This window comes from Hemicordylus capensis, chromosome 2 (genome assembly GCF_027244095.1).
Source record: "Hemicordylus capensis ecotype Gifberg chromosome 2, rHemCap1.1.pri, whole genome shotgun sequence".
Lineage (NCBI taxonomy): Eukaryota > Metazoa > Chordata > Lepidosauria > Squamata > Cordylidae > Hemicordylus > Hemicordylus capensis.
The window spans coordinates 130,321,717-130,345,574 of NC_069658.1; the positions used below are offsets into that span (position 1 = coordinate 130,321,717).

The window sequence follows — 23,858 nt, forward strand, 5'->3', positions numbered from 1 at the left end:
TCTGCCTTTGCATTGAAGGGCACGCACACACAACTGAAGTACTTTGGACTAGTAAATAACCACTGGCCTGTGACCAGTAAAAATTGCCTCAGGGAATTACCACCAATGACTAACCCAGCTATGTGTTAGGAGGCACGCTACTAAAAGAAAATGTAGGCTAGTAACTTTTGTGGACTTACTTGTAAGGCAGTGGTAACAGATTACAATGAAAGTGTAAGTGTGTGTGTGTGTGTGTGTGTGTGTACACACTTTTATCACTATCATCTTTTTATCACCTTGAGTGTTTCATTTTGTCTTCTCCCCGACTTACAGTAGTAGCAATCTCGGATAGACATCTCTTCAGGTAAGAGAGAAGTGCAGTTATTTGGAAGTTTCAGTTGCTGTCAGCCATTCAGCTGAAAAGCCCAGCTGCTCTGCTCTTCTGTTTAAACTGGCATGTCTATTCAACTAGGTTATCAACTCAAGTGAATCTTCTAGGACCCTTCCACATGTGCTCATGCATCTCTCCTGCCAGTACACATGGTTGTCTAGTGTTGCCACCATAGGTGCAAGTATCTTTCTGATTGGAAAATCCTCTTCATTGTTTATGGCCTTGCCTTTATTAATGGAACATTGCTATTCCAGGGTAGAATTAGATAGGATGCAAGATGTGGCTGCTGCCAAAAGCAGTAGCCCTTTATCTCTTCTGCCTCTCCCAGTAGTGCCTAGTAAAACAAAGTTGTGTTACGTGATGTCATTGCACTCAGAGTTTATCTGCCCCTCTCCACTACATATTGACTGGTCCTTGTGAGGTGGGTGAAAGAGACTTGGAGTGTCTCCTCCCCCCCCTCAACTAAACATCACTGGGAGTTGGACAGGGAGTGGGAAAGAAGAGAAGGAAATGCAGGGTTGCTTTTTGGGGGTGGAAGCCACATATCTCCCGATAATAGCTAGTTTAGTCCTTAAATAAGAGCTAAGTAAATAATTGTTGCAAAGTTGTACCACATGTTCAGTGTTTAATAGGTCAGCTTAAATGAGGGCAAGTAGTGCTCAGCATAATTTAAGCTGCACATCAGTAAACCCTAATTTGGAGTGTGGTGCTAGAAGATACTTAAATTTGGCTGAAACAGGCGACTTAGTTATTCTTGTGCTTGCAAGTTAAAGACACATTATAGACCTAGACAACCTCTTGTTAAATGCCACTGCAAAACAGATGCAAAGAATATCTGTAATTTCAATGTTTCAGACTAGTCGGTTTCGTTATGATCTCTTGCTTTGTGAAATGTTAACTTATTATAGTAGTTGTTTCGGGGTTATATGTTGCTCTTGCTACAGTTGCATGGGAAGAAGACAGTTGAGTTAATGTTCATTTTGTTGTTGACTAGGTGTTGGTGGCATTGAAGCAGAAGCAGTGATGTTGGGCCAGCCAATCAGCATGGTGCTTCCTGAAGTGATTGGTTACAAATTGATAGGAAATCCGAATCCGCTTGTCACATCTACAGATATAGTGCTTACAGTTACCAAGGTAACACATGTAGTGTGATGCCTCTGTTGTTGAGTCTATGAGGATATGGGCATCACATAATTCCAGAGATTTGTCTATGGTAGATGAAGGAAACGGTGCCTCTACTTCAAATATAGTGTGGCAACTGTGCGAACCAGGCTTGGGTAACTTGTTGTTTTGGACTACATCCCTGGTCATGATGGCTGAAGAGGATGGGAGTTATAGTCCAAACCAAGAAGTTACCCAAGACTGGTGTGAGCAGTGAACTAAGACCACCTCTGTTCAGATGCCACCACAAATTCACTAAATGGCCTTAAGGAAGCTGTTATGTCATAGGAACATAGGAAGCTGCCATATGCTGAGTCAGACCATAGGTCCATCTAGCTCAGCATTGTCTACACAAACTGGCAGTGGCTTCTCCAAGGTTGCAGGCAGGAATCTCTCTCAGCCCTATCTTGGAGTTGATGCCAGAGAGGGAACTTGAAACCTTCTGCTCTTCCCAGAGTGGCTCCATCCCCTAAGGGGAATATCTTAAAGTGTTCACACTTCTAGTCTCCCTTTCATATGCAACCAGGGTGGACCCTGCTTAGCTAAATCATGCTTGCTACCACAAGATCAGCTGACATCTTGTGATCTTGTTACCACAAGATCAGCCTCTCCCACTCTCAATCTGCAGTATTGGGTTAATAATATTGGCCTACCTTTTTAAGGTTGTTGCACGGTTTACTGAGAAGGTGTATGAAGCACTTTAAACATACTAGATAAGTGAGAAAAACAATGCTTAGTGAGATAAACAATGCTTTGCCGATTATCAGCTATGCCCCAATGAACAAGGACCTTATGTTTCAACTCAGTGATTGACTATATGGGAACAGTATAGTCTTCAAACTAGTTGAGATGGGGAGTAAACGCTGGAGGAGGGGAAGTTTCAGGTTAAGAAGTCCAAACCTGAGGCCTACAATCAGGTGAGTTTTGCACAATAATTTCAAGTGTGAGGTTTGTTACATTCCTGAGGAAATGTAGGAAAGGTCTGTCCTGTCCTTGGGTCAAAACAGATGGTTAGAATGATTAAAACAAAACAAATCAGGACTGCTGGAAAGTATGTATTTATGCTAGATAGGAAGGCAACCACAAAAGATAAGAGAACTAGCATTATAAAACTGTACATTGGATGGAACATACAACTTAAGCATGTCTGTTAATACTGCCCTCAGACTAGAATGTGGCAATTTAACTCCATGTTGAAGGCAACGGTGTAGTTTAGGCAGGGGCGTAGCAAGGTTGGAGTGGGCCCAGAGACAAGATTTGAAAATGCTCCCCCCCTCAATGAAGCTCAGCTCATGAAGCAAAGAAATCTTAAATATGGCTGAATAGTGGTAACAAAATTATTTTTTAAAGGTTTTGTAAATTGTGGACGATGCAAGTCATTTAATGGTACTAGAGAAAGACATGCTGTTCTGGTAGCTCCAGGTCTTAACACTCACATCAATTTCAGAGGATGAATACAACTGAAGGAAGCCTGGGTGGGTGCGCGGCTGAGAGAGTCAGTCATCTGACTTGCCTCTAAGGGGGCCCCCAAGGCAGTGGGCCCCCAGACAACTGTCTCCCCTTGCCCTATTATAGTTACGCCCCTGAGTTTAGGAAATATAATGGGGGAAAATCAGGCGTAGTGTGTAACTTCTTTATCAGAGGTTCCTCTGATCACTCAAATAATACTAATCCAGTGAATTGTCTAGGATGAGGCTTGACAAATCCCAGGTAAACTGTGGTGCCTAGAAATTTAACTGTGGTGCCCAGACTAGGGTGTTCAGAGGCAGGGTTATTTAATAAAATCTGTTTTTGCCCCATTCAGTCCTGTTTCTGTTCTAAGTACATGACTTATAAAAGGGATAAAGAAAAACCATTTACCTTCCCCCTCCACAATGTCTGTCACTAAGTCAAGTAATTTTACCATGTGTCCATTGTCTGGTCACAAAATTTTGCAAATGGCTCCTATATCCAAAGATAATCTGTCAAGTTCTGGTCTGGGAATACCTAATGTTACAGCAAGTATTAAACTATATGGTTCTAGGCCTGATCAGTCCCCTGTATCAGAGACCACTAGGAGCCCCTTATAAAAGAAGGACTCTGTTCTGTGGATTTCTCTGCTACCTTCAGCACTGTTTCCAGGGCAGCTCACAAAAAGGCCTGATAGCTATACATAATGCAGTCAAATAAATGATAAAAACAGCAGTTTAATAGCAGCTGCTAAAACAATGTAAAGAACAATTTTAAGAGACCTACGGGAGAAAAAAGGTAATTGCCCAATGTCAGAGAGAGAACAGTGTGGGTGCCAGGAGAGTCTTCCGGGGAACATGCAAGTACATATTAAAATCCCTTTTTTAATGGCTGTAAATGTTTTAATATGTTAAGCAAGCCTGCTGCTCGGTGTGCTTTTTTAAAAGTCTGGAAAGAAAACTAAAGTACTGCAATTCTGTAATAGCTTTAAATGAGGTCTATATCTCTATTTATCCAATATGGGTGTATCTAGTTTGGGCAACATTAAAACAAATTCACTATTTCTGGCAGAGAAGGCAAAATGTATATGAGGACAAAAAAGCATTTTGTAATGTCTTGACCCTTGCAGCTTTCAAATTCAAATCACTTCTTGATGCTCCAGGTGTGTGTAATGAAGCTAGTGGGACCTGCTTTGGATTAAACAAGTTTCAGATTGAACTGTCAATGTGGCTCTGACTAGATGAAAATGTGAAGGAGCTCAGATTCTCACATAGAATTGGTGATCATAGCTCAGGCAGCTCTGATTTGGGCTGTCATGTGGATTAAGGTTATGTCAAGTGGTACTGAATATAATTTTATAATTTGTTACAGCACCTACGCCAGGTTGGGGTTGTGGGCAAATTTGTAGAGTTCTTTGGGCCCGGGGTAACTCACCTGTCTATTGCCGATCGAGCCACCATTGCCAACATGTGCCCAGAGTATGGAGCTACTGCAGCCTTCTTCCCTGTTGATGAAGTTAGCATCAAGTACCTGGTTCAAACAGGTGAGTGGCAGGAAAGCAAAATGCAAGGGCCACATCTGGGCTCTCGAACAGAGAAATGGGCTTGCTAGTTTCATGTACAGTGGGCTGACTGTTTTAATTCCACCACAGTCAGGCTTACATCTTTATCAGCGTGTACTGCTTTGTGTGTCTTAGAAGATAACGAAAATATTGCAAGAGTGTGTACATTTCAACATGCTTCAGTCTGTGATAAGATAGCAATAGCAATAGCACTTACATTTATATACCGCTCTATAGCCGAAGCTCTCTAAGCGGTTTACAATCTTTTAGCATATTGCCCCCAACATTCTGGGTACTCATTTTACTGACCTCGGAAGGATGGAAGGCTGAGTCAACCTTGAGCCCCTGGTCAGGATTGAACTTGTAACCTTCTGGTTACAGGGCGGCAGTTTTACCACTGCGCCACCAGGGGCCACCAAGATAGAAGCATGATCGGTAGATTTACATCATTGCATTGGCCATTGGCTGTGGCAACTAAAGTTCAAACACATTTTATGCAAATATAAGTTACAGAAACAGCCCCTAGTGTAGGTGGTTTAAATAAATACAGTATACACATACAGATCATTCACCTCCTGATAATTACTTTCAGTTTGTGACACCCGAGGATGTGGACAAACTGCTTCAGACTGTGTGCATCCTACAACATGTTCTCTTGACCCTTCTCCAACTTGGCTTATCTCATCTAGTAATCTGTATTATGAGAGAGGGTCTGGTAAATATTATAAATGCTTCTCTGATGGAGGGCAGGATGCCATCTTGTCTTAAGGAGGCTATTATTAGACCTTATTCAAAGAAACCTGCATTGGATCCCTCAGAGTTAGCTAATTACAGGCCAATTTCTAATCTTCCATGGTTGAGCAAGGTAATTGAGAAGGTGGTGTCATCTCAGCTCTAGGCAGTCTTGGAGGAAACTGATCATCTAGACCCATTTCAAAGCCACTTTCGAGCAGGCTGTGGGCTTGAGACTGGCTTGGTCGGCCTCAGGGATAATCTCCAATTGGCTGTTGTCAGAGGGCATGTGACTCTGCTGATCCTTTTAGATCTCTCTGTGGCTTTTGATATCATCGACCATGGTATTCTTCTGGATCGCTTGAGGGAAGTGGGGTTGAGTAGCACCATTTTTGCATTGGTTCCATTCCTACCTCTCTGGTAGATTCCAGATTGTATCACTTGGAGGCAGCTGCTCTGTAAAGCAAAAGTATGGAGTTCTGTAAGGCCCCATACTGTCTCCAGTGCTCTTTAACATCTACATGAAATCACTGGGCGAGATCATCAGGAGATGCGGCACAGGGTGTTACCAATATGCTGATGACCCAGATCTATTTCTCTATATCGACTTCATCAGAAAATGGCATAATGTCCCTAAATGACTGCTGGAGGCAGTAATGGGCTGGATGAGGCATAACCACCTGAAGTTGAATCCAAATAAGATGGAGGTACTGGCTGTGGGTGGTCAGGAGGTGGTTTAGAGCTGTCTGTTCTGGATGGGGTTACACTGCCCCTGAAAGATCAGGTACGTAGCTTGGGAGTTTCTCTGTATCCTCTCTGGTTTCTCAGGTTGAGTCTGGCCGGGAGTGCTTTTTATCAACATTGGCTGATATGTCAGCTACATCCATTTCTATGGGTAAATGACTTTAAAACAGTGGTACATATGCTGGTAACCTCCAGGCTTGGCTACAGTAATGCACTCTACATTGGGCTGCCTTTGTATGTAGTCTGGAAACTACAATTGGTACAGAATGTGGCAGCCAGACTGATCTCTGGGACAACCTGAAGGGACCATATAACTAGGGGTGTGCACGGAACCGCCACACTGCGGTCCGGCACTGGGGTGGGGGGTCGCTTTAAGAGCGGCGGGAGGGTTTACTTACCCCTCCCGCCGCTTTCCCGCTTGGCGCCGTAATTTGTAGAGTAATTGGGATGGCAGGGTACCTCCCTGCCGCCCCTTCCCCGCTGTGGCTCTGCAAAGCTCCTAGTAATGCTTTGCGCGCGCATGTCGTGCACACACTTCATGTCACTGACGTGCGCACATGCAAAGCATTACTGGGAGCTTTGCAGAGCCGCAGCGGGGAGGGGGCGGCAGGGAGGTATCCTGCCGCCCCAATTACTCTACAGATTACGGCGCCACAGTGGAGTGGAAAGCGGTGGGAGGGGTAAGTAAACCCTCCCGCCGCTCTTAAAGCGACCCCCCACCCCCAATCCGAACCACCCAGGTCCGGACCGGTCCGGGCCCATCCCTACATATAACACCGATTCTAAAAGAACTGCACTGGCTGCTGATATGTTTCTGAGCAAAATGCAAAGTGCTGGTCGAGCAAAATGCAAAGTGCACCTATAAAGTCCTCAACAGCTTGGATTCAGGGTATTTAAGAGAGCGCCATGAACCCTTTCACCTGTTAAGATCAACTGGAGAGGTCTGGTTATTTTTGCTGCTGGCTCGTTTGGTGGAGACTCGGTACTGGGCCTTCTCTGTGGCTGCCCTGGGGACTATCCTCCCTGTTGAAATAAGAGCGTCTCTTAGTTTGTTTTTAGGAAGACTTTCAAGCCTGTTTTCTTAGGCTTTTAACTGAAATTAATTTTAAACTGTTTAATTTGTCTTATGAGATTGTTTTTACTTTTATTTTGTGAAATTTTAACTGTTTTGACTCTGTTTTTATATTGTTTTAAATTTTGTGCACCTCCTAGAGATGTACATAATAGGCAGTATAAAAGTATGATAAATAGACAATACACTTTTTATTTTTGTCTTGACTGATATGACCTATAATGCAACAGATCTTGTGACCCTTGTTGTGACACAATCTGTTGTGCCCTGCCTTCCCCATCTCCTCCCCCATCCTTTTTTTTTTTTAAATTATAGCAAAAAAATGATAGTTCATGAGGAATGGGTTCGCAGATACTTCTGCCAAGGCATGGCTTCAGGTATTAGATACATCTCTGCATGTAAAGGGCAGGGTAGAAAATAGGCAAGACAAATCCACAATGATTCATTTGTAACTTAGAGCTGAGATTTGAAAAATCTTCCTAAACATCTGTCCCTGTTGTCTGCAACCTTCACTGTGTAAATATGCTTCTTGAGAGCCAATATGATGATTCAGAAGAATATCTTTTAAAACTATGTATCTCCAAATAAAATTATAAATCTGGTAAGAATCTTGTACTAAGAGCTTTATAGCAGTGTGTGCAATTAAACATTTTTATTTATTTATTTATAAACATGTGTCTTACCTTTTAAAGATATAAAACTCTAGGTTAAGCTGATTCTTGACAGGCTTTGATGGTCGAGAACTCTTTAAAATTTGTCTTTGGGGTTAAAATTCTGTTTCCTAGGATACTGTCCCTTATGTACATTTGAAATAGTGCAACTTGATGAATGGTTATTTATGCTGCTTTAGGCCGTGATGAAGAGAAGATTACATTTATAAGAAAATACCTTGAGGCTGCAGGAATGTTTAGAGATTTCAGCAACTCTTCTCAGGATCCAGCTTTTACTCAGGTATTTTTTTAAAAAATTTACATTCCCTTTTTATTTTTATTTTGCTTTCTCTGACTACAATAATATTGTTTTAAGTAGCAAAAGGAAGAATGCATCTGATAAAACCAGTAATTGTTCATTTTTAGCTTTGCCTGTGCAGTGTGTTTAATCACAGATTGTGATTAAACATCTGTTCCATCTATTTGGATTTGTGGGGGATCTCAGCTTTAATGGGGAGGGAGAGTGACTGAGAGTGCAAACAGGGTTACAAAAGAAAAGAATGCATGTCATCCAAAGGATCGAAACCCAATAAGGAACGTAAAGAGCCCAGTGTGTGGGGGTGTAAGACCCTAGGGTTGGGCCAAAGGTGCATCTGGTCCAGTATTTAAGAATGGTGGCCAGCCAGATACTTCTGGGAAGTTTATGAGCGGGCAGTGGTCTCCCCCTGCTGTTTGTCCCCAGAATCTGCTCAAGAGGTAAAAATCACATCTGCCTGTGCATTAGAGATCAACAGTACTATGGTATTCCAAAACTTCATTCCAGCCATGTCAGTTGACTGGATACCAAGCTAGTTTCAGCTTGGCATAACTTCCTGTTCTGGTGTTCTGACATTACTGAACCAGGAGCATTTCCAGACGAGGCTCTTCACTTGCTTCTTCTCTGGAATCGAGGGTGTGCTTTTGCACATCGGCCAGATTTACCCCTAAGTCCCTGCAAGCTATCGGGAAGCACTTCACACATGATTTGGGTTTTTCAAACTTGCAGTAAAGCCTGCTATCTGGAAATGCTCCAGGTCTCTCTCCTGGCTCGAGAGCTTTGTTACGGCAGTCCTGAGGCTTCCAAGGACTTCTCCACAAGGACACGGTTAAAGAGCCCCAAGACTGCTTGTGCAGCTCTGTTAGCCATTGGATTGCTAAAGTAAAAGTAAAGTGTACTGTCAAGTCGATTTCAACTCCTGGTACCCACAGAGCCCTGTGGGTGTTTTTTTGGTCGAATACAGGAGGGGTTTAACATTGCCTCCTCTCGTGCAGTTTGAGCTGATGCCTTTCAGCATCTTCCTATATCGCTGCTGCCCAATATAGTACCAGCGGAGATTTGAACCGGCAACCTTCTGCTTGTTAGTCAAGCATTTCCCCGCTGCGCCACTCTACTAGTTATTGGATTGCTAGACTTCTTTAAAAAACAAAAACAAAACACCAGTTTGAAGGCTTTTAAAATGTGGAAGTGGATACTTTGTAGACATCTGTATTGGATTGTACTCTTTTGAGAATGCTCCCTTCCCTCAGTGTAAAGGTGGGAGCTCCTGACACAGAAGTTGTAGCTCAAAATTTTCAGCTGACAGGTGGTGGGAGAGGCTTTATTTTTTGCTGCTGGTATCTTGTTCATTTTAAATACACTGTTTTTAATATGTTTTATATGTTTCGCATTTTTGATTGCTTATTTTACTGTGGATGTTTTTATCTTCTGTTGTATATTACTTTTGAGCATTTTGGTGGGAAAGTGGCTTTAAAATATATTAATAAATGAAGGGGAGGGGAAATGGACTCTAGATCTCTCCAGTGGGCGGGGAACTGCACTTGAGGTCCTGATTGCAGTGGGGGTAAAGCTGATCCTCTGCCTATGATAATAGTCTTTACTGACTGGTATCCTACAAGGAATGGGGGTGGGTGGGATGGGAATGGGATACACAGTGTACTCTCCCATTCTCTTCACAGTGTATTTTTGCAGCACACAAGAGCGCTCTCTCTCTCTCTCTCCTGCATGTGTATGTGTATAATATGCACGCATGCACACATACTTGCATGCATGCATGCATACATACACACACTTTCCTACATAGCACTTCAGGCATATGCTTTATAGAATAATTGCTTCAAGAGCAATTTGAGCATTGTATCTTGCTTCTCTGGTAATGTATCAAAGGATAGTGTCTTTCTCTCTTTTCTTTTCTTTCTTAAGTAGATTGTAGAGTTGGATTTGCAAACGGTTGTGCCTTGCTGTAGTGGCCCTAAAAGACCACAGGACAAAGTAATAGTCTCTGAAATGAAGAAGGACTTTGAGACCAGCTTGGGAGCTAAGGTAAACTCACCCTGAAACTAGGATTTAGTTTTCTTTTTTACTTTACTTACTTACTATTGCTTAGCTAGAGTTCAACATTTTTAATATTCTCAAAATATATTTTGTATTTAGACCAATAGTTCCCAAACACATTTGCTTGAGGAAACTACCTATTGAATTCTCTGGGGATATTCTGAGGGTGTACCTGTTTTGTCTACTGAACTTATGGTCTGAGTTTAATGTTTTTTATTAGTTAGTTAATAAATAAAAACTAGTGTATCCTTTCTCATACAACTGAAAAATATGTATATCACTCCTTGTAAATCAGTCTCAAGACAAACAAACTGCTTCCCTAGCTTGGTCTAGACCTTCTCACACAGGCTTCTTGATACTGACCTCTGATAATGAGAAATTTGTGTCTATCTCCCTACTTCCATGTAAAATTTGGATTGGTTAGGATTGTGATGTTTTGTCTGATTGCTTGAATGCTTGCTTTCCTCATCTTACTATTTAAGCCAATTCTGGATGTGAAATATAAAGACACAATTGAGCACTTTTTGCACAAAATGTTGGCTTTTGTAACCAAAACAATACACCTGGTATTAACAAATACATTTTTTTGCTGCTGAAGATTGATCCAGCCTGAAATCAGTGGAGTGCAGCATGCGTAGCCAGACTCCAAAGAAACTAATGATAAGCGAACTTCTCCCAATTCAGTTTGGAAATGGGTTACTTTCAATACTGCCATTTACATAGAACACTGAGGCCTCTGGGAGGAATGCTGTATTATCTCACTCTAAGCTCAAGAAGTCAAGAAAACATGGTTAACAGTCTTTTCTTACTGGCTGCTTGGGTTGTGAAGCTTCCCAGGGCTTGGCCAGATATGTTTGTGGACTGAACAACTTATTTCTCTCAAAGTCTCAGTAACATAACTGGGCTTACTTACTAGTCCCTGGATCCTTGATCTTCATGGAGGGCATGTGTGTGTTTAACTCCGGACGGAGACTAATGTCTAGGAAGTAAATAATTAACTTAAGTTAAAAAGCATTTTCTGTGTATGTGCAGAACCTTGTTTTACACTCTAAGGTGTAGAAGAAATTAAGAGAGAAATAGTATCTATTCATCAGTGTACTATCAAATATATAAGATCTGGTATAAGTATCTAAATCAGATTTTTGGATCCTTGCACATATTGGATGATATATCAAATCTCAGATTGGGTGGGTGCGGTGGGATCACCATAGATGTCTATAGCAAATGAAAAAAATTGGGAACGGCTAGGCAGAGAGCTCTGAAATTTGGCACACATGTAGCTCAGGACAGCAGGACTCTGTGCCTAAATTTAAGTAAATCTGCCAATCTGTTGAATAAAAATTAAGCTGCAATAGTACTCCCATCTGCGACTTGTGGCAGAAAAGCAATGTCACATCCGCAAATCACAGTGGAGGTTATGTCACTTGTTGCTCTGCCCAAACTTTGCAGAGAGCAGTAGCTACAATTATTGTTCCCCGAAGCTTTTGTTTGAGTTTGGAAGAACACCTTCTAGGTTTGACAAAGAGGTGTTCTTGCACAAGAACATATTGTCAAAAGCAAAAAACTTGAGTAGCTGCCCTTATAGTTCATCGAAGCCTTTTGTTTTGTTTAACAAGTTGTCTTGTGCAAGAACACCTTATCAAACCTAAAAAAGAAAAAAGCTTTGGGGGGGGGCAGTAATCACAGCTGCTGATATTTGAGAGGAGAGGCTGTTCCATGTTCTGGAGTACAAGTAAATGCACTGGCTGGCAGATGGCAGCCATTTTTCAAACTGCAATCAGGGGTGGGGGTGGGGAGGGTAGTGGGTGCGGCGGTGGTTGATCGAACTGCGAAAAGATGCAATAGCCCTTTTGTATTTCTGATGTCATTTTGTCTTTCAATATTTCAATATTTTTTCCTGATCCCCACCCCCCCAATATATCCAATATTGCTGTCAAATATCTCCAACTGCTCAGACCTAATAAATAGTATTGAATTCATGCTGCATCCAAGCTAGGCAAATCTTGAGTTCTGAACCAGGAATCTATTTTAAATTTTGTTAATTTTTTAAAAAAAACTTTATTTAAAATTTTAAAAGCTAATTCTGATTGTGGTTTTAGCTTGGATTTTTAACTTGTTTAATTTGGTTAATTTTATTAGTCTGGTTTTATATTGTGACTGTTTTATAAATGTTGTGAGCCACTCCAAGCAATAATGTACTGGAGGAGCAGGGTATAAATATTTTAAATAAATTATGAGTATGAAACTAACAAAAACTGCTCCAGGATTTGGTACAATATGGCCTACCTCATGCAGTGGCATAAAACCCCTAGCTTATCTATCCCGCTTGCCAAATAAATTTGAGTAGGGTGATGATGAACTGCTTCCTCCCTCCCTTCCCCCACCCACCACCACACGTGCTTGAATTAATGGACAGGATGTTCTGATGTGTGATTCCTAGACTATACATGCAGGTTTTCTGCTAGTTCAGAAGATTATTCCTCTATTTCTTGGAGAGATAAATCAGCCTTTCTGCTCAGTGAAAGATACCAGATGCAGATGTCAACCAGTCTATCTGTTCTCTTAGCTTTCTCTGTTTAGCATTTATTACAGTAATTTTTTTTTTTAAGTATCCTGTTTCCTTGTTTGCTCTTTCTTACAGCAAGGGTTTAAAGGCTTTCAAATTGCTCCTGAGCATCACAGCAACCTTGTGAAATTTGTTTACAGTAACAAGGAGTTTGAACTGACTCATGGGTCAGTTGTGATTGCTGCCATTACCAGCTGTACCAACACTAGCAATCCTTCTGTTATGCTAGGAGCCGGTAAGTGCATTGACTCATTGGCAAATCAATTGTATTGAACTTGTAATTCTGTTGGTATTTGTGGGGAGAGGGGCAGATGAGAGTCCCTGTCTGATAAGACTTGATTTGTTGTCAGTAGAGTGCCCTCTTGGTGTTGCCTTTAGCTCTAGAGAGCAAGGTATCCTGGGAGCAGTGTTCGCTCTAAGGCATGTGCGTGAGCAAACAAAGTTTTTTAGTGTTGACTCAGTTAATTTTAGAACCCACTCAGATTGAATGAGGAAGGTCCCACTCTGAATATATGTGCACACATACTTTTAATGAATGATTTTTAATGAATTTTTGAAATTTATTTATATATTTTTCTCATAGGGTATAATGGGACTCGAACCAGCCCATTATTCCCTATTGTGGAGCACCCATGGGTGCCAATAACCACACAAACCCCAAAGCAATCGGACACTCCTACGATTTTTAATGAATATTTGAGATATTTTTAATTATTTTTCTCATAGTGTATAATGGGACCCGAACCAGCCCATTATCCCATATTGTGGAACACCTAGGGGCACAAAAGTGGGGTGGGTGGTAGGCACTCAGGGATGCCTACTATTCAAAACACCCCAAGGCAATCGGACACTCCTCTGATTATTGGTGAAATTTTAAAGTATTTTTGAATTCCTCATAGGGAGTAATTAGGATTGCAGCAAATGTATAGCTTCACGTTGGGGGCAAAGGGGTGTCCTAGAGCAGAGTGTGGTGGGTGGTAGTTCCCAAGGTGGGCAAGGAAGCTATCAGAATTATTTGAAAGGAATTGCGGGAAAGGTTGATTTTTAAGTTATTTTTGAAGTTTACGTATTTTTAAGGTTTTTCTCCATAAAGAGGCATGGAGGTGTCAGCAAATGTATAACTTCACGTCGGAGGCAAAGGGGTGGCCTAGGGCATAGTTTGATGGGTAGTAATGCCCAAGGGAGGCAAGGAAGCTATCAGAATTATTTGAAAGGAATTGGGCAAAGGGCTGGTTTTTAAGTGATTTTTGAAGTTTATGTGTCTTTAAGGTTAGCATATGAGAGTGGATTCATAGTTTGTCATTGAAGATTTTATATGCTACCAAAGAATCTACACTCAGAACACCTCAGAAACAACAAAACCCAGTACCCCATGGGTTAGCAACCCATGGGGGTGGTTGGAACCCTCTGTGCACTAGACCACCACTTACTCCGGGTCACCCCAGCACCCCACAAGTGGCTTTAAGGTTTTTCTCCATAGGGAAGAATGGAGGTTTCAGCAGCCCCATAATTGCACTTGGGGGGTGCTGGGGTAGCCCAGAGCAAGGGTTCCACCCACCCACCACACTCTGCTCTAGGATACCCCTCCCCCCCCGAAGTGAAGCTATACATTTGCTGCAATCCTCATTATTTCCTATTCAAAATTCAAAAATACTTAAAAATTTAACCAATAATCAGAGGAGTGTCCGATTGCCTTGGGGGTTTTTGGGTGGCAGGCACCCCTGGGTGCCTACCACCCACCCCACTTTTGTGCCCCTAGGTGCTCCATAATAGGGGATATGGGCTGGTTTGTGTCCCATTATACCCTATGAGAAAAATAATTAAAAATATTTCAAATATTCATAAAAAATCATAGGGGTGTCCGATTGCTTTGGGGTTTGGATGGCAGGTACCCATGGGAGCCAGCTACCACCCCACCCACTTTTTGAGGTTCGAACTGCTTTGAAACTGGTTCGAATTCAAACTCAACCAGAGGATGGTTTGAGCAAAACCAAAACCGAACCACCCCCTCCTGGTTAGAACCTGGTTCAAATTTGAGCCAAACTGGGCAAACCGGTTTTATGCACATCCCTATCAGGGAAGTGAGTCTCACCAGGGAGACCATTGTGAGGGCCATCGCCGGGAAGGCCCTGTCCCATATACATGAAAGCTGAGCCTCCGCTGGTGTTCATATAGATCAGACTCTTGCCCCTGGATATCTAGGGCCCAGGCTATTTAGGGTCTTTGAGTGGATAGGCACAGGCCCATTTTCACTGTGTGTGAGCTTCCTTGGTTTCCTGCTTGCGAGAGAAAGAGGATGAGGGCATATACAGGAGTCCCATTGCCCTTCTGTGTTTCCACAGGCCAGGAAGACAAGAGGAGCATTATGGCTGCTGTCTGTTTTCTCTTTTGTCCTCCCTGCCAAAGGGAGAAAGCATGTGAGACTGATGGTAGCTACAGAGGTCTGTTTTGTGTCTCAAACAAATTATTCCTCTGGTGTAGTTGGAGGAATAGTTCCTGCTTCCACCATAGTACTAGCCCTGATCTCAGTACACACATACCCGTCTACCCAAATAAGTGCTGTGGTCTACCAAATGGTAATCTTAGATTTCATCTTATACAAAGGGCAAAGCACAGAATGGAATGCAGTCTTTAGAAAAGTAATTCAGCTTCTGATACTGTAGACCTCCAAAGTATGGCTCCCGACCTAGTAATTGCTTCAAGTTGTTGTACTCTCTGCTTGCTGTGCACACAGTGTGCAGCTCAGTAGTCCGTTGACTTTTCAAGCTAATGTTTGCTCGGAAGGTTCTGTGTACACTTCCAAGCTTTAAGCAATCCCCAATGCAAAACCATGGGCAGCCAGTCCACTCAAAAACATTTTGAATGAGACCTCATGATTGTGAGCATTTTAACCTCTCTCATGCTGGTGACAATAGAACATCTCAGGTCAGTGAATAAAATTCAAAAGGGCTTGTGCTGACCATCTTGACATCCACCAAACTGAAGTTCATTGAGTGAATTCTGCCAAGATGGATCTGAAAACAACTTGAGAACAATGTGATATACCTTGTACCGCTTTTTCGACCAGCTAGTTTTATGGCCAGCTCCAAATCTTATACTTTTGCATTTCTATAAGCACTGAACCTTTTACACTATAAAAACATGTTTTTAAGCTTTGGGAGCCAAGAGATTCTCTCGTGTCAAAGCAACTTCTTTTGTGGCCTGTTGGCCTCCTTGGAGTCAGAAAGGTGGGGAAGTACATGTCTTAATAAAATAATAATAAAACATAGCTTAGTTTATGTATTTAATTCAACCCTGGCTCTTTCAACCTCGTGTTCCTTTGGATTAGCAAATACTTAGTCTTTGGTATTTCTCTGGGCATATTTGTGCTACCAACTTATACTGACTTTTGTTTTTAAATCAGTTTTACTATCCTTGCTTCTGCCAAAGAACTCAGGAAATTGTAGTTTGATGGTGCTACTGATAATTCTCTGCTTAGAAACCCCCTATCTCCCTCTCCCTATCCCCAAATATAATTGGAATCTGTTGTACAGATATGCCCTTTCACTGCATTCTCTTTGCCTGCCTAATCTTACATGCTGGCATATTACTTACACGATTGTTAGTAAGATTCCATGGCATGTACCATCATGTTGCATTAGGAACCCTGTTTAGTATTGTGCAGACTGAGTCCCTGTAACCTTGGCACTTGGCTAACTGCAGCTAACAGAATAGGCTAGTGGTGGAAGGTGATCATTTTGAAATGGCTTGGAACGTAACAGGACTTGCATGTTTCATGTGGTATATTCTGTTGCTCAACATGTACTGAGTGGCTGTGCATTTGGTTGGCCAGAGGTGTTGCATGCAGGCCAGGAAAGCTGGAGGCAGTACCTTTATATAGGAAGGGCTGTAACTTTGTGAGAGATGCCTGCTTTGCTTGCAGAAGGTCCTAAGTTCAGATTTTGACATCTCCAGTTTAAAAAAAAAAAAAGGATCTCTGGGAGCAGTGCAGAAAGATACCTCTACCTGAGACTTTGGAGAACAATAGTCAGTCCAGAGGAAATCGTCCTGGACTAACTGGACAGATGATCTGACTCCATATAAGGCAGCTTCATGTGTTCATTGACTGTATGATTGTGGATGTCTTTTACAGGATTGCTTGCAAAGAAAGCTGTGGAGGCTGGCCTGACTGTGAAGCCATACATTAAAACTAGCTTGTCCCCTGGAAGCGGAGTAGTCACTTACTATCTGAGAGAGAGTGGAGTTATGCCTTACCTTGCTCAGCTAGGGTAAAATATTATTTTCACTTTCTTATCTGAGAACTCATTGGAGACTCTCTTGCTTGTGCTAATCATATATGTGTGTGCATTATTTATACATATTCAGTCAGAAATATTTAAAAAGTAATTCCTTGGTAATGATTATTTGTTTAAGCCATTGATCATAACAAGAAAATAGCAGAACAAAATTTCATCTAAAAGCACTGAATAAAACAGAGCAGCTGAAAATATGTACTGGATAAAGGCAGGAGTTTTCTGTTCAAGTGTCATTCTGCAGCCAGTATTGACATTACAGTCCAGTACATGTGAATCAAAATGTCTTGTCATTGCTTCAGTTCCTTACTAATTAAAAATGGGTAAAGAAGATGTGGATTTGGCATGGGGATTTGCTAATCCAGTTGTTTTTCACAATGCATGTCAATGTGTGCCAAGTCAATGCAGCTGGGATGTATTAATAACCAAGGCCTGCTTTACACAAAAAGCAGATGAGGGGATAAAAGTGTTAAGTTGCATATTTGAATGCTCATTTGTATTACTAATGAACAAACTCATCCTCATATAAAACTAGTTTATGTTATTTTTATTTCCATTTTATTGATTGATTGATTGATTGATTGCATTTATAAACCGCCCCATCCAAAGACTCTGGGCGGTGCACAAGAAGTTTAAAAAGACATAAAAACAAACACAATTTAAAGCAATATAAAAGCAATTCAAAACCATTTAAAACCAATTAAAATACTTAAAAACAATTTGAAAACCTTGGAAGGCCAGCTCAAACAAACTTGGAAGGCCTTCTCTGTAGCTGCTCCTGGGCTGTGGAATGCACTCCCAGCAGAAATTCATAATTTGAGATCATTGCTGTCCTTCAGGAGAGCCCTTAAAACCTATCTGTTTGGCCTGGCCTTCCAGGGTTTTAAATGACTGACTGTTTTCAACTGTTTTAAATTTTTGCCCTGATTTCCGAGGTTTTTAGCTGTTTAATTGGTTTTATTGTGTTTTAATAGTTTGATTTTAATTGTTTTGTTTTTATCATGCTGTAAACCGCCCTGAGCCAGTTTGGAAAGGCGGTATACAATTCTAATAAATAAATAAAACAAGTAAGTTTTTAGGGCTCTCTTAAAGGCCAACAGTGAGTCTAAACTGCGGATATTTGCCAGGAGTGCATTCCATAGGCCAGGAGCAGCTACAGAGGTGGTAACTGGAGATGGACCTCTCCAGATGACTTCCATGTATGACGCGGATCATACAGAAGAAGGTGCTTTCTAAGGTAGCCCGGACCCAAGCCGTTCAGGGCTTTAATGGTAATAATCAGCACTCTGTATTTTGCCTGGAAACACAGCAGCAAGTGCAACTGTTTCAAAACAGACATAATATGGTCTCCCTTGGTTACTGAGGTACAGTCTGGTTACACTCTGGTTACTGAGATACAGTCTCCGAGGTACAGTCTGGCAGCCCCATTTTGAACTAACTGAAGTTTCCGAACTACATACAAAGGCAGCCCCACGTAGAACACATTGCAATAGTCAAGCCTGGAGGTTGCCAGCTGATGCACCACCATATTGAAGAGAGACAAAGTTTAGATCTGTCACCTTTTATTCTTCCCCTTTATTTATAGAACGGGGTGTAAATTGTGGCTGGGGATGATGGGAGGTATAGTTCAACAACAGCTGGAGTGCCAAGATTGCCTGTCTCTGATAGAATATAATGGCTGACATCAAGACTAAGTTACTCAGTAGTGCTACTGAGGAGTTACTCTGAAAGACTACTTAATTTCAGGTGGACTGCTCAGGAATACTTTAGTCTGGATGTCAGCCATTAAAAACTTCCTACAGTTTATCATGCAATTCTTCACCAACATTCAGATGTGAGTCAGTGCAGGAACAGTTCTCCTTACCTCCCCTCTTTACGTGAACCAAGTATGAGGTGGGCAATTATGATAATTCATGTTTTTCTGGCTCAGTGCAGTATATAAGCACAGTTTCTCTCTTCCTTTCTCCTTCCATGATACAAGGTCCTCTCGCCAGCAAAATAATGTTCTACTAGGGGAAGAAAAGCACTGATGTTTTGTACTAATGTTGTCCTTTTGTTCTGCTGTTGTGCATCTTTATTTTTATTTTTTAAGAGAGGTGATGGCGTAACCTATTCATGGTTCTCTGCAGGTTTGATGTGGTGGGTTATGGATGTATGACATGCATTGGTAACAGTGGACCTCTGCCAGAACCAGTTGTTGAAGCCATTGCCCAGGTAGGCTCCAGCTGCTCAGTCAAATCTTCTGCCAAATGTCCTGCTGTTAGATACATTGAATACAAGCTACAGCTTTTTAGCTAATTAAAAATGGCTAAAGCCAGATACCTGCTCAGGATTTGTGACCATGGGCTTTATACAGAAGCAAAGCAATAAAGAGCAACAAAGCTTGTATAAATACATTGGGCACGATGACTTTCAGTAAACAGGCTTCAAAGCTCTTGCAAGTACAGCAATAGATGTCTGCAGTGGACTTTTTTTGTGCTCAAGAAAGGCTCTCAATTGCCATATTTTACTTTTAATCCAGCTTTGTTAGTGCATTCTGGTGTGACTATCATAAAGCCTTTCTTCTGCACAGTTCAGTTAATGGTTTGGGGAATTGTTCCCTATTCTCCAAAAATAATTTGTAGCTTTTTAAAATTCATAGTAATAGTATTGTGCCTTCTGGGGGCACAGTTTGTGCCTCTTTTGGGCCCGCAGGGGTTTTTTTTGCTGTGGTGGAACATAATTGGGAATTGAACAGACTAGTTCGCTTAGGGTTAGCTTTATATCCAGAGCTCATGAAAAGTCATTGCTGGAACAGTCCGAGAGATATCAAAGTTGAGGTCATGTGACTATGTTTAATTGGGAGCAAATATGTGGTGAGCTTGTACTTTCTGCCTGCCTCACGCGCATGCACACGCACACACTTGCCTCCCATTGGATCATAACTCCCTGATAAGATAAATAAATAACATTCGTGGCAATTTTAATTTTGAACTAGCATGAGGTACAAAGTGACTCATTGTGAAATCTGTTCCAACAACCATATGAAAAGCTATTTGTACTATAAAAATGCTGCTGACTTATTGACAGGTTCTGAATAAACTATGTATGTCAAAATCAAATGTGGGTATAATCTCACCAAAGTTTGTTTTAAATCATGCCAACGTCCTATTGATTTGTGTCCGAATACGTCTTAGCATGCAATGGAAGCATAGGACTGGAGGCTGAAGATCTGCCACAGCTAGATCATTCCTGGCAAATCCAGATCAGTTAATACAGTCTAAAAAATAAATACAACCTTTGATGAAGTGCAATAAAACCATCTGATGTGAGACATCTAAATTAACAAGACTATGTTGTAATCCTATTTTAGCTAAATTGTGGTGTTGCAGAATATCTTGGGAAACTTTCCATGGATTATTTCTGATTTTGGAAGCGGGGCGCTTTCCAGATTAGACCCTGCAACAGGGTCAGGGCAGATCTCGCAAGTGTGCTTCCACACTTCCTGCATTGTGACACTGCAGTCCTTTGGGGGACAGCATTGCCAATGCCTTGTCTTGAATTTAACTGCTGCAGTATAGAGCTAGGACATCGTATATCTGGCGTAAGGCAGTTGTATTTTCAGGTTGTTAGTTGCTGCGAGACTGCTCCCCCTGCTGTTTATGTTTTCAGTGCGACTTGCCTGAACAGAGGCATTTTGCTGCTGTTGAGCAGCTAGGCTGCAAAGCGCCCAGGTTATTTGAATCAGCTCAGACATTAGTGTTGTAACTGTTCTCAAGGGCCTGCATATGGATAACAGCATTGCAATAAATAAACTGGAAATCATTTTAAGTAGAAGCACTCCCCAAGCTTCACCGTATATGGCGGCTATATTCTCAGTGCATTGCTGCATTGTGAATTAAAATTAGCTTGCACAACTTCTGACGCATCAAGCTGAATTGCCTTGAAACGCAGATCAAGTGCGGGGGCAGGGGGCACAATACATGGCTGGTGGACTACTTTTAGCTTGGTGGACCATACATTGGGTAAGCCTGCATTAAGCAGGATATTCTTACAGGCCCCTACTGTTCCAAACCAAGTCTGAAGCCCCAGGGCCTGGTCTGAAGGCACATGAGGCTGCAAAGCAGCTATGGATAAGGCCAGTGACCTTATCCATCCAGTGACCTTATCCATCCAGATGGATGGCCTTACCATCCAGATGGTAAGGCCATCTCTCCAGATGGGAGACTGCCTGGGAACCACAGGTGCACCACCTTGAGTTCCCGCCTGGAAGAAAGGCAGAATATCAATGTAATAATTAAGATATACTAAACTGATACAGGTATCAGTTCATCCTGCAACTGTCTTGGGGGGCGGGGTGGGGGTGGGGAATGTATGGATATCAGTTTAGCGTAATTTGGGTTGCTTTTCAAAATAAAATAGTGTTAGTTTCAGTGACTCTCTTTCTCTCATTGCACAGGTCTTCTGGGTGTGTGAAATTAGAGACTGCCACATTTTGAATGTGTGTGTTGTCCTGTGTCCTTTCCCTTGTACAGGGAGACCTTGTAGCTGTGGGTGTGCTGTCTGGAAACAGGAACTTTGAGGGCCGTGTCCATCCAAATACTCGTGCCAATTATCTGGCCTCTCCGCCATTGGTAATAGCCTATGCCATTGCAGGCACCGTAAGGATTGACTTTGAGAAGGAGCCTCTAGGTAAGGCGTCTCTTGAAAATACTTCTCCCTTTAAGTGGTTGACTTAAATAAGTAACAATCTAGAAAGTGTTTGTATTAGTGGAGACTAGAATCATTTGTCATGACCAGAATAATTTGTCAAAATACAAAGCATTTCTTCCACATAGAAAACCAGATGTCGGGGGGAAGGGTTCGAATCCAGATTTCCCCCAGATATGCTAGATTTCTATGTTCAGGGATTGTATTTGGAGCACTCAAGAGGTAAGCCACCACCTGTTGTCTAAAATGGAGCAGTTCAGATGCAGGTTCACCCCTCACTAAGAACTAGGCCCATGTGTGCTGTATTGTGTTACAGGTGTTTGAAGAGTAGGCTCCTAAGGGTGGGATGGGACATTTCAAGAGATGTGGTGCTGTCACCATGGTCCATGAGCCATTCTCTCTGTCAGACAGTAAAGTGACAGAGTGAGGACATCAGATTACATTTTATCTGCACTAGCGATAACCAGGAAGATGGGGTCATGAGACGTGGGGCAGTGGTAGGATTAGAAGGTGCAAGAGACATGGAGCTGCTGCTGTCCTGTGTGCCTTAAATGTTGCAATGAAGGCCCTGTTCACAGTGATCCTGAGCCTCCGCATGTAAATATTGAATAGACTTTCAGGGAGAAAGCAGAGAAAGACGCTGTTCCCATTTTCTTGACAAATGTGTCTTGGAAAGTACTGTACTGGCAGGACTCTATGTGTTGCAGTTCTGCAGGCATACCGAAAACATGCAGGTAGGCACACAATTCAGCTGCTGGAGAATCTTTTTTTTTTTTTTTTAAGTTGTATGCTTGGAAGCATGTGGGTAATGCCTGCTCAACTTGGGTGTCTCTCTGGTCCAAGTCCATTGCTCTAACCCCTACAGCATACCGGTTCTCTGTTTGGAACTTGGTCTCTTTTGTTCCAGGGACTTCTGTCTTAAATGCTCAAACCTGAAGGAAAAAGCCAGAGGTGAACATTGGCATCAATGCCTAAAGCTTATATGATGTGATTGTAATGCCAGCTTTTTGTCCCAGCCAGCATGGTAGATGTTAACTGCTCTGTTTCTGTTTGTAGCTTGGATTGGGGGGACATTCCTTTCTGAAAAAGTAGGGGACTGAAATATTTCCATAATTCTGCGGGTCTTGCCCACCCAAATAGTGCTGGTATATTAGAGAGGCATTCCATCTCAGCAGTAGGTCTGGATGTGTACAATGTGCCTAAACACTTTGAAACATTTTCTCATTATTTGAAGCCTGTACACTGTGTATATGTTTCAGGTGTAAATGCTCAAGGGAAGAAGGTCTTTCTAAAAGACATTTGGCCCATGAGAGACGAGATCCAAACTGTTGAACGCCAGTATGTCATTCCAGGGATGTTTAAAGAGGTCTACCAGAAAATAGAGGTGAAGCCTTTGTATTAATTCTTGCATTGATTACATCCTTTCAGTGCCCTCAGTGGACTTTTTAAATCTGTTTCTCCATCCCTCCCTTCCAATTAAACATCCTGATGCTGTCCATGGCCATTCTGATTTTCATTAGCACCTTGTAAAACAGCTTGATTAATCAAATCTGATTGAATTAATGTCTGGCTCCTAGCCTGACCAAGTTGATGTGTGTGTGTGTGTGTGTGTGTGTGTGTGTGTGTGTTGCATGAACAATGAGTACAATTCTGGACTCTGCTCTTTTTTTTACAGTTAGTGAAATATTCTAGTTCAGTGGAGTTCATCCTTGGCTGTGTGCTTGCCACAATTCTGCACATACAGCTTAGAATATATAAACCTGTTTTGGTACAGAATTCAGCTTCCTGAGAATGCTTGACATTCATGTAAAAGAAAGTTTCTAGCCCATATTGCTCCAAAATTATGATTGAAACTATGTGCGCAGTGCCTCAGAAGCCAAAGGAGATGGCTGACCAAAATATCCAGGGATAGGGCTTCTATGCACGTCAAGAAGGCTCACTGCTGTTGACACTCTTTTGACACTTGCTACCTCATCTGTCACCGTGTCCCCAATTTTTGCCAGCTATTTTAATTTCTCCATAACATCCCAGCCCCCTTGTAGTGTTTCTCATATGTACAGTAGGTGAGCCCTGTCAGGCTTACCAGACGTTTGTGGATAGGGGATAGGGCTTCTATGCACGTCAAGAAGGCTCACTGCTGTTGACACTCTTTTGACACTTGCTACCTCATCTGTCACCGTGTCCCCAATTTTTGCCAGCTG

The 23,858-nt window shown here is 42.0% G+C and overlaps 1 protein-coding gene across 2 annotated transcripts in view; it reads left to right on the top strand.

The window, feature by feature from the left end:
* Positions 1–23,858, top strand: part of ACO1 (aconitase 1) — a 75,809-nt gene that overhangs the window by 35,608 nt on the left and 16,343 nt on the right. For both annotated transcript variants that reach the window (XM_053304006.1, XM_053304007.1), the window contains exons 7-15: positions 1,365–1,504; positions 4,352–4,523; positions 7,940–8,040; positions 9,982–10,098; positions 12,752–12,911; positions 16,809–16,944; positions 19,098–19,182; positions 21,483–21,639; positions 22,917–23,041. In XM_053304006.1, coding sequence (XP_053159981.1) covers positions 1,365–1,504; positions 4,352–4,523; positions 7,940–8,040; positions 9,982–10,098; positions 12,752–12,911; positions 16,809–16,944; positions 19,098–19,182; positions 21,483–21,639; positions 22,917–23,041 — 1,193 coding nt within the window. The remainder of the gene's footprint in view (positions 1–1,364; positions 1,505–4,351; positions 4,524–7,939; positions 8,041–9,981; positions 10,099–12,751; positions 12,912–16,808; positions 16,945–19,097; positions 19,183–21,482; positions 21,640–22,916; positions 23,042–23,858) is intronic.